At 41.2% G+C, this 11,827-nt stretch overlaps 1 protein-coding gene across 1 annotated transcript; it reads left to right on the forward strand.

The window, feature by feature from the left end:
- Positions 1-7,136: 7,136 nt before the first annotated feature.
- Positions 7,137-10,895, forward strand: cnga1a (cyclic nucleotide gated channel subunit alpha 1a). The gene is given in 6 exon segments (XM_035418061.1): positions 7,137-7,156; positions 7,481-7,543; positions 7,897-8,148; positions 8,250-8,354; positions 8,983-9,089; positions 9,367-10,895. Coding segments are annotated over 6 exon segments (2,076 nt in total).
- The last annotated feature ends 932 nt before the right edge of the window (positions 10,896-11,827 follow it).

Genomic DNA, 11,827 nt, shown 5'->3' on the forward strand with positions numbered 1-11,827 from the left:
AAACAATCATTGTTTCAGTGTCCTCATTGTTCTGGGTTGCGTTGGAGTTGTTTGGTAGTGCCAAAAAAATATTATTCACAAAGAATAACACACATGTAGTGTGAACTGTACAATGTAAAGATCAAAATGGGGTAAAGAAAGGGAATGTATTATTATCTACCTTTTGCAATTTCACTGGATGATGGAAGTACTCCAGTACAGCAGAGAAAAAAGGTAATGTTGGACTGTGTCTATTTTAAAATGGAAACATCACAGTTCCTTGGATATTTTAAAACTATAAACCTTCAAGAATGACTTGTGTTCAAAAAGTAAATCTTTAAAAGATATGCCACTTTTTTGCAGAGGAATACAAAATTGTGAGAAGGTATGCATCTAATCTCCAGACTGACCTTGAATGCTGTCCTTCACCAGACACATAACATTGTCAGAAGAACATACAATTCGCCTCAAGCACATTTATTGAACTCTTTGTTTTGTGCAGACATAAATATGGATTTATAGACACAGCCAAGATAATTAAATAAGGAATAAAATATGTTTTACTAAATTACAAGGAATGAACTAGCATCTTATGAACTACACACATTTTTAAGTTTAGCTTCTGGAAGTTTGAGGGAATTATAAACCACGTAGAGCACACACTTGAACATAGTTGACTTGATTTTTGAAGAGTAAGATTTTGGATTTTGGGGAAGAAAACTGAACAGGGGGAAACAACTGCTAGCATGTGATTTGCTACCTCTGACAGGAAACTATGTTTAATTAAAGACTGACTTATCCTGGCTAAGACAAGGTTTGAGAACCACAAATACTGGGATCCTTCTTCAGGAAAAGTTATCATGTTTCCATAGGTTACATTTAAACTTAAGGGACTCAAATATGAAAATTTGATGTTTAAGCAGCAGGAAAACAGTTTTACACCCTTTACGGTTAAGTCGAGACAGCAATCCTGTCCTTCAGGGTAACAAGCCTCTCAAGGGTCCTGGGTTTGTATCCCGGTCTGAAGTTTCTGTGGAGGTTGCAGTTTCTTAGTGGAGGCTGTTTCCCCTGCGTCCGTGTGGGTTTCCTGTGGGTACTCCAGTTTCTTCCCACAGTCCAAAGACATGCAGGTAGGCCAATTGGAGCCAGCAAAAAGTTCAGGACTTGCTTGCATCATTTGATGAAAGCAAGCCCAAAATTCTTTAACCGACTTTAATTTAAATCCTAGTCAGACACGCTCACCCTGAGCTTTAGTTCAGTTTCTGATCAACTGGTATCTGACATGATTGTTGCACTCGATTGATAGTACCTAAAAGTACATTGTAGCAGTGCAAACAGTACAAACACGTTTCATAGTCACATTGATTTTTTCCCCCCTTGTACTTTTTGCCCTTTGTATTTCCAGCACAAGAAGACCCAGGGGCTGTGGCTGTAGATGCCCTGTTTCCCTCCCCCTCTCTGTTCTCTCCATCCTTTTAAGAACATAATCTCCTAAACTCCACCACCCTATTGTCTGAACAGTCTGGCTATCCTGCTGTATTTAATCAGTGCTTAGATAACCTGAGATTACATGCTACATTATTTCCACATTCACCTGCAGTGTCCCTATAAACCTTTATTCTGCACAGTGGTAATATTGTACGGTTCTAATGACACAGCTCATTCTGTTTAGTGTCTTCTTTGCATGCCAGTGGACAGACTTTGCATTTCATTATTCTTTTGTAGCAACACAAGCTGTTGCTCAAATGACTTTGCTGGGAAATCACTGGAAAACACAATACACGGTCCCAGCACTCCCAGAACATCTGTCAGTTTATTTGTCTGGGCAGTCCTTAGGTAAGTTCTCTCTCTCCTCATGTGGATACACCTATTTATTGATGTTTGGAGGCACATTGAATGGATCCTTTTTTGCTAAATGTCTTTTATCTGTGAAAAATCACTTATTCAGATTTACTGCATGGTGCTGTATTAATCTCTCTCCCTCTTTGTGCCTTTCTGTCTTTCATTCGGATTCATAAAGGAGATGCTTCAAAGGAAGAGGGAGTGGTAAACCTTTTTCTGTTGCATGCATCGGGCAGTAGTTTTAGTAAGTCTTTGACAAGGACACCTCCAGCTCCATACTTCATAAAGAAGATGGGTTTGGTTTTAAATTTATGGTGCAGTTAACTCCTGTTTGTATCAGTCTGAGGACAGCAGCTCCTGTCTCTCACTTAGATATCCATTCAGAGGAATGGGGAACACGGTGATCTATGAACCAAATTCTGATGGGACAGAAGCAGAGGGGGCTGAGGAGGCGGAGCCTGCCATGACTGAAACACAGGGTCCAGATGTTACAGCTGTAGTGGCTCCCACCAATGTTATTCGGGTGACTGCTGCAGTGGTACTCTGTCACTGTAGACACCGTTGCTGTAGATGCTGTGGCGACCCCATCTCCGGACATCAACATAGCAAACTCCCCTGCGAAGGCCATGGATAGTGGCTGACCTCCCTGCCAGCCCTGCCTCCCTCCCCCAGAGCACCTGTCTGTCAGAGGCGATACTGCCGCCGCCCCCTTCATCGTCACGGATACTGCTCCCTCGGCCCTTCCATTGAGCGGCTCTAAGCGGCTGGACACCTGTCTGCCCGTGAACTAGTGCCTCACCTCTCCTGGGGCGGGGTCCGGGGGGGGGGGGGGGGGGGGGGGGGGGGGTGTTACGACTCGGTAGCAACAGTTTTGACATGGTACGTGGATGTACACAATTTAATCCAGGCGATTTTAAGATTATTCTTGTTTACTTTAATTCTGAGGAATAGTGAATTGGTACAGCAATCCTGTAAAAACAGTGCATCTTCTCATTTTGAATTTGTGAAAACATATATTTTCACACTGCAAGAAATGTATAAAATCTTTTTCATCTATTATTCACACTAGCTAAAAGTATTATAAAATATATCTTCTGCCTTATTCTCACTACAAATGGTATCATATTTTGGTGTAAGTTTGGGACTAAATGGTTTACAGTAATGTTCCTTTTCATCGTGAGATGGTTCTCCAAACAGGCTTCCAAGATCCTTATTAGTTATTTACCTTCCAATAGTAAACACGTATCTGGACACTTATCTGAAAACCAAAATGAAAGGAAATTCATTTGAAAATGCACACAGTTGGGCATAGACACTCCCATCAACTAGAGTCAACAAAAGATGATTGCCACCTGTCAAATCCAATCAAAAACACGATCAGCAGGTTATATTCTCTAACAGAGAAGCTGCAGGTGCTTGCTCAGTGTTCCCATAGTACATGGACCCAGAACAATTAAAACAGCAAAAGGCTTGCTATTTTTATAACAGATTGCTGCATTGCTCAACCTCTTGCTGAGTTGAAGTAGAAAGGATACGGTGGTGCCAAGAGCACCAGCTTTGTACATTTCCTGTTCACTAGAACAACATTATGCATTATAGTTTGAATGAGAATTTGTGGGATTTTTTCCAATCTTGTCACATGTGAGATCTATCTCACTGACAAAATGATCATATTTTACATTTTTAATCATGCATTAGCAAGGTTTGGTCAGTCAATAAAATGTACTGATGAAAATGCACAGTGCTTCCCTGTGTAGGTTTGACAACTGCTCTGGAAGTTGCCTTGCTTGATTGGATTGCTAAACTAATGCATTTAAGCTGCCAAAGTTGCACAGACAACAAATAGGCTGGTTAGCTAGATCATTGTTTTGCTCAAGATCCATATGCTGCTTGAATATCCATGTTAATATTCAGTCTGAACGCATATCAAGTAATTTCCCGGTAGACTAGAATGTGATTGCATCTCACGGACACCATTCTCTGTTGATGCACAAACTAACATTCACAACTTATCCTCCACCATCTTTAGCACAGTGCATAAGTGTCGGTGGGTCTGCTGGAGCGGATGAGGCTCCCTTAGGCAGAAGGCTAGATTTAATAGGATTGAGGGATCTGGCAGGATAGAGTGCTGACAGGACAGAACTGGGGAAAAAAAGCTCTTGTAGTAATCTTCAATGCTCTGCTCTACCGGGGCTCAAGGTGAACTCACCAACAGGTGGGCCCGCAGTCCCATCATGCACCAGGGCAGTGCCTGAAGCAGAGAAGAGAGTGCAGAAAAGGGGAGAAGAAGGACAGAGACAGTTTCTCTTTATTCCTGAGGGTGCTTCTTTTATACATACTTTTACTCTTTTTACGAGTATTCATACAGTAATTGTTTAACTGTCGACAATAGTGCTCATATAGCTAAGATAAATGTACCAAAAGCTAAACTAATCTTTTGTAAGTAAATAAATAAATAGCCCCCTCCCCTCCTCTCTGATTGACTTGAATAAGAAAAGTAGGACTGAAACACATAATGTGTGGTACAGTAGCTTCAGCACGTCTGCCATAACACTTTGGCCCACATCACGAGTACAGCCAGTCAATGGGATGCATGCAAATGCATAATAGTGTCACCCCTTGGACTGAGAATCCAAAGAATATCAACAAAAGCATTATTCTACAAGCTGACTATTGTCCCTGTAAGGATTTGTCCAACACAATTAAAATGCTTATGAAAAATTGCAAGCTGCCGTGGTATCACCAGGAGTTAAGTATTTGGCGTTTACATTCAATGCTTTCACTTCACAAAAATTAGTTTCCAATTCTTCTGCCACCCCCAGCCTACCAGAAAGGTTAATAAATTCAAAAGGGCAGTTTAAATGGAACCACCCCATCTGTATCTCACTCTCTTTACTGCTTGCTAATTACTCTCATCCATATTTCTGAGCCCTTCTCCGCATGGGTGCCGGGGATAACGGTGACTTTGCGTTTGTCATTTTCATCTGTCCCCAATCCCCAAATCCCACTGAGGGCGCCGCGTAGTCCTCCTCCAGCAGACTGGCCCGATCCACAGCGGAGGTGTCTGGGAACTACGTGTCCGAGGGGCCGGGGACGGGGCTGTTTTGACTAGACCCGGTGCCTGCGTCTGGTTCTGTCTTCGGGGATGGCCTCAGACGCTGCACTGCTTCTGCTTCTGCCTCTGGGAGTCTATGTCAGCATGTAGAAGCCGCTCGTTCACAGGAGAGCCGAACCAACGCTGAGTGCTAGCAGGGCGAGTGCACTTAAGTAAAGGTAAAGCTTGTCTTAAAGTGACTGGTATTTCAGAGTAACTGGATATTGTAACATTCTGAATTCGTTGATGTATGATTATATGCAAATGATTTTTGACTATTTAGTTAATTAAGCAGAGCTTAAAGAGAAAAAATGAATACATTTTATAGCACTGAATTCACTGCATTGAATATTATTTATGATTCAATACTTCATAATAGTCTCCTCCGTCATGTAAGTTTTATTGTAAGTATTACAATGAAGTAGCAGTTTTTCTCCGGTAAAGTCAAATACTGATTTTTGGTTTTACAGCTTTCTTACAATGATTAAGCTTACTCTTTCTTCATTTTCCATTTGAACATTGTGTATATTCACATATTGTATAGGACTAACTGTTGCAGGACTAATAACATATTGGTAATCTTTTTTTAACCACAAATACTGAGGTTCACAATAGCCATTGAGATAGATCCTAAATAGAGGAGAGAGACTTAGCATTTTTCCAGAGATTCTGAGATTGAATACAGGGCAGTCCCTGTTTCTGCTCGAGCAGTGAATGATCTCCATGAATACGAATGCTCCGTCACTGCGTGTGCAACGCCACAGGGAACGACTGCGATTGAGATGGAACTGGAATGGCAGGTATGCCATCCCGCCGAGTTACGGCTTGGTGGGGCAGCATGCCCCATACCTATGCAGCAAGGAGGGGGCACTTTTCAGGGTTTCCTACAGAAATAATCACAATGACCATAGACTCTCAGCCCTTAAGAACATTAACTTCTGTAACTTCTAACCTCATGTAAACTTACAAAATTCACAAAAACGTCACACCTCCGCACAATAAAGCCATAACGTGGGTGATTTGGCATTTTTTCCTTCTTCTTCTTCTTCTTCTTCTTCTTCTTCTTCTTCTTTTTCTTCTTCCTCATCATCATCTTCTTTTTCTTCATCTTCTTCCTGTCGATTACATCATCACAAATGATTGCCATTTTCGTTAAGTAAATACAGCAGTTTCTACTGGAAAAGTAACACTGCAATGGCTACACTGCCTTCAGAATCATGATTCATTACATATACACTTATACCATGACTATGTGAATATAATGTGTTACAGATACTGCAGAATTTGCTGCTTCAAAACCGATAAGGAACAGAATGCAACCACAGGGTGTGCAAGCTATCAGGCAGTGTTCATATCTGCGTTCTGCTCAGGCTGAAACGTCTCGCAAACACGTCCAGCGGAAGCTTTTTTCCACTTTAAATAAGTCTTGTTTCTGCATTTTAATCTCAAAATAAGCCTTGTTTCTGAACTTTAATCTCAAAATAAAAGTAAGAAAGTTTTATGGACCGGAATCCAATTTTTTTTAATCAACAATGATCACATGGGAATTCCTGATTGTGATTTTTTTTTTAAAGCTGTGCTTTGCTTTGATGCAGCATCTGGCACTGACCTTGTCTGGGGCCTGTGATGACAGACAAACCTGCTGCCATGGCAACCACAATTGGCACTCAATGTCTTGACCTGATACCCCCGCGGGCAGTCCTGGAGGACACTGGCAAGGACACCAAAAAGGTCAACGAGGAAAGAAAGTGAGTCACGGCCCTCAAAGCACAATCATACTGACAGAACTTTTGAATTATATATACATACACATACTTTATTTGTGTACTTTTCAAATATAGCTTTTAAATATAGGACATTGATTGTCGATAATGCCCTCCAGGCTTTTCAAACACACAGCATTCATGATATGAAAGTAGAATGATGGTGGAAAGAAATACAACAGCACTTATCTAATAAAAATCAGAAATTTCACATGAACACATTTTTCTCAGCAAACATTACCAGTGTCAAATCTGCTCTTGCAAGTCCAATTAAATGGCGATTTGCATTTTGAGGATCTGTTTATGTTTGAGAATGACCAAGAGATTTTTACTCCTCATTTTTTTCCACTCACTTATGTTATAAAACTGTGTACATGAATTGATTATAGCTAACATATAAATTATATGTTGGGTAAAGACACAGCACAACTTCCAAATTTAAATCACAGTATGTAAAAATGCCACCTAGCTTTGCTTTGTGATCTAAAAGTGAATCAACCATAATTAATACATTAAAATGATGATACATACATAAATACATGACTTTTTTAATATACCCCAGACACCCCATTTCATATGCATAGTCCTCATTTTGCAAATGTTGCTGTCGAATCTGCTTTGGCAAGTTGAATTATCATATTATCATATAAGGACAAATACAAGTGCAGATATTCTACTGAATCATTCGGGGTGTGAGTAGTAGCATCCATAACAGTGTTTGTGGGCAGGATAATGTTTGCCTGATGTTCTTACTTAGAAAAAGGAAATTGAATTGATCAAAATTATGTTTACCTTCGTTCAGAGCACAGCAGCAATCTTACCCGGGGAGTCTCTTCAACATCAACAACAGCAATAACAATGAGAAGTGAGTACAGCATGCTAGTTGGAGAGACATGTGCTTGTAATGTGGAGCCCGTTTATGGTTTACAGTTCATTAGAGAGATGTATGCCCTTGAATTAAATAAGCCTTAGGTCTTGTTTTCACATGACTTGGTTATGCAAGGGGTGGAACCATAGATAAGTATATGAATGATACAAAATGATTCATTGATATATTTCTGGCCAGATAAAGGCCATGTTTTTTAATAACTATAAAATTCCCTGTGTTTTCATATCATTCTGCTCATTCTCTGTTTCCAGAGAAATCGGAATGAGTTTTCAGGTTTCTGTTGGCATTGTGATACCAACGATATGTAACTATAACAATTCCTTTCTCAGAGATGAGAAGACAAAAAAGAAAAAGGAGAAGAAAGAAAAGAAGGAGAAAAAGGAGTAAGAAGCAAAAAAAAAACAATCTCTGTGTGTCTAATGTTATCTTCACAATAAACAATGTGAAATGATGCCTGCATTTTCATTCAGGAAAAAGGATAAGAAGGAAAAGAAAGAAAAGAAGATGGAAAAGGAAAAAGAAAAGGCAGAACAAATAGTGAAAGAGAAAGAAAAGGAGAAGGAGAAAGATAAAAAAGAAGGGTGCGTATGCCAGTGCGACAAGGCCTTGACTAGCTCAGACAATATTTCGTTTTTTCCAGTTAACTGTTTAATTTATGTTGTTTCTTCAAACTGTTTTGCAGGCCCAAAGAAATATTAGTCATTAACCCAGGAGATGCTATTTACTACAAATGGCTGTTTGTCATCGCCATGCCAGTAATGTACAACTGGACCATGATAATTGCCAGGTACAATAATGTCAATGATGTTTTGGGAATAAGAGTATCTGTTTTCTACTATAGCTATGAAACTTTTGCATGGGACAGGGTGGAATAATTTATGTTATCGGGGAATCAAACTGTGCTGGGAATGTGGCATGAGTTCAATTGAAATTATCAATCGTAACCCTTCATGTCCAAACCTCTATGTGCTTTGCATGCCCCTCATCATATGGAAGTATTTGGCATGGTCCATGATAAACTGCAGTTGATTGTGCACAAGTTGATAATGCAAGAAAGATTGGTAGTTATGTAGTTACGTCATGTGCTAAAATTGTTTCCAAGGAGTTCAATTTGATTGATGAGCACATTTTTAAAATTTTATGATTTTCTCAAGCACTATGGTGAATTTACTTAATGCTCACTTTCAGATTTGATTTACTCTGGACCTATTCTGTCAAATAAAATGTTCATTAAACATTTAAACAGCCACGTCAGGGCTTACGGCAGTTTTAACTGGCATGCTCAATTCATTCGTAAAGGGTTGAAATATTTAATTTAAGCCTGTCTTTCTCTGATGCTGCAGTTACTTGTGTGTGTGTGTGTGTCTGTCTGTCTGTACCTGAGTGTGTTTGTCTGTGTTTGTTTCTGCATGCAGAGCCTGTTTTGAAGAAATGCAGCAAAAATATCTGGTAATGTGGTTCATCATCGACTTTATATCTGACGTTATATATCTGGCTGACATGGCTTTCCGAACAAGAACAGGTCAGTTAATTTGCAAGGATGAATAAGATTTGGTATGGGCTCTCTCTCTCTCTCAATTAGATTAATTAAAGTAAATAAAATAAATAAATAAATAAATAAATAAGCTTTATTTGAGAAGTGATAACACAGTGAAAGAAGTCAAATTCTCTCTTTTTTAGAGAAAGAGAACAGCAGAGTTTGTTTATATGACATTATTTTTTCAGATTTAAAAAGTTATTTTTGACTAGTGGCTTGGTTAAACTTTGTGCTCTTTCTTTTTTGTTTTCTTTACCCTCAGGGTATCTGGAGCAAGGCTTATTGATCAAAGATGAACAGAAACTGCGAGATCGATACGTCCAGAGTTTTCAGTTCAAACTGGACGCGCTGTCCATGATTCCCACCGATATTCTGTACTTTTTCCTGGGGGTGAACTACCCAGAGATTCGCCTGAACAAACTGTTCCGAGTCGGCCGCATGCTCGAGTTCTTCATCCAGTCGGAGACGAGGACCAACTACACCAACATTTTCCGCATATGCAACCTGGTCATGTACATCGTGATCATCATCCACTGGAACGCCTGCCTATACTACGCTTTCTCCAAGGCCATCGGCTTTGGGTCCGATACCTGGGTTTACCCGGATCTCAGCCACCCCGACTTCGGGAAACTGCTCAGGAAGTACGCGTACAGCCTCTACTGGTCCACCATGACATTGACCACCATCGGCGAAACTCCGCCTCCCATCCTGGACTGTGAGTTCTTCTTCGTGGTGACAGACTTTTTGGTGGGCGTGCTGATCTTCGCCACCATCGTGGGTAACGTGGGCTCCATGATAACCAACATGAACGCGGCCAGGACCGAGTTCCAGTTCAGGGTCGACTGCATCAAGCAGTACATGCACGTCCGGAAGGTCAGCAAGGACCTGGAGGACAGGGTCATCAAGTGGTTTGACTACCTGTGGAACAACAATAAGACGGCAAACGAGAGGCACGTGCTGAGGTATCTGCCAGATAAGCTGAAGGCCGAAATCGCCATCACTGTCCATCTGGACACGCTCAAGAAGGTGCGGATCTTCCAGGACTGCGAGGCGGGGCTCCTGATCGAGCTGGTGCTCAAGCTGCAGCCTCAGGTCTTCAGCCCCGGCGACTACATCTGCAAGAAGGGCGACATCGGGCGGGAGATGTATATCATCAAGGACGGGCAGCTGGCGGTGGTGGCGGACGACGGCGTGACGCAGTTCGTGGTGCTCAGCGACGGGAGCTACTTTGGCGAGATCAGCATCCTGAACATCAAGGGCAGCAAGGCGGGAAACCGCCGAACCGCCAACATCCGCAGCATCGGCTACTCCGACCTGTACTGCCTCTCCAAGGACGACCTGATGGAGGCGCTGACCGAGTACCCGGAGGCCAAGGGCATGCTGGAGGAGAAGGGCCGGCAGATCCTGATGAAGGATGGCCTCATCGACCTGGACCCCGCCAACCTGAAGCCCGACACCAAGGACCTGGAGGAGAAGGTGGACCGCCTGTACGGCAACCTGGAGATCATGCATGTGAAGCTCTCCCACCTGATGGCGAACTACAGAACCATGCAGCTCAACATGAAGCAGCGCATTGCCCACATGGAGAGGATCACCGGGGAGGTGGAGGAGGAGGAAGAGGAGGAGGAGGGAGAAGGCCAGGCACAGGAGGTAAAGAAGGAAGTCGGAACAGAGGGAGAGAAAGAGGTGGAGAAGGAAGAGGAAGAGAAGGAGGATGAGAAGGAAGAAGAGAAGAAAGAAGAGGACATTAAGGAAGAAGAGAAGAAAGAAGAGGAAAAGAAGGAAGATTAACTCTGCAGTTAACATGCAAAAATAAATATTTCCTGTCTGTAATCTACGTAAAATCCTCTACTTAGCCAATCACAGAACTAGCTGGAAAGCATTATTTTTGTGACACACACAATACTGAATTTCAGCAGCTGCATTGCTAAGAGTTCTTCAAAATAATATGAAGTTGAAGGAAAAAGCATTCAATGGTCCATAGTATATGGACTATTATTCATGGATATTCATTCAAGGGCAATGATACTATTCTTCAAGACATCAGTAAAACAGCAAAAAAACCACTGGACATATGTATAAACATCACAATATGATAAATATCAAGTTTTAGGTCTTTGTGTGAAAGCATCTGACCCATAAGACATATTAAACTATATACAGCATGGTATCTACCATTGTGGGCTGACTGTTTCCATGAGAACACAGCATGTGCAGTAAAAGGGTACATTGTGTGGTGTGCTGGTTCTGCAACAGATTTACAGATGCAAAGCTGAATTGATGTCAAACATAATTAAATATCTCACACTCATCTCCTCAGTGACAAAGGAACACAGGCTCTAGATGACAAATAAACTTCTAGGTAACTGTCTGTCCTCTATATGATAGATTGATTACTGTTTTCATTCTTATTCATCTGTTATTCATCTTTGTTTGTCATGCAATTGTATTTCAGTTAGCTTCCTTCAGAAGTCTTCAAAGTGACTTCAGAAAAATGATCAATGTGATTTCTATTTTTTTATTTATTTTTATGTCAGTACCACTCTGTAACCACACGAGGGCAATACATGATTAAAAGGAAATATTAGTATTTTATGAACTAGATTAGATTGAAATGATTAACCACATTAATGTACATGCATACAGACCTAATGTACATACATTGGCATTGTAGTATAATGGGTCTTGTAAAGGTCACGGGTTCGATTCCCAGGTTTGTCACT

The sequence above is a fragment of the Anguilla anguilla genome, chromosome 5, assembly GCF_013347855.1.
Source record: "Anguilla anguilla isolate fAngAng1 chromosome 5, fAngAng1.pri, whole genome shotgun sequence".
NCBI classification, from domain to species: Eukaryota; Metazoa; Chordata; class Actinopteri; order Anguilliformes; family Anguillidae; genus Anguilla; species Anguilla anguilla.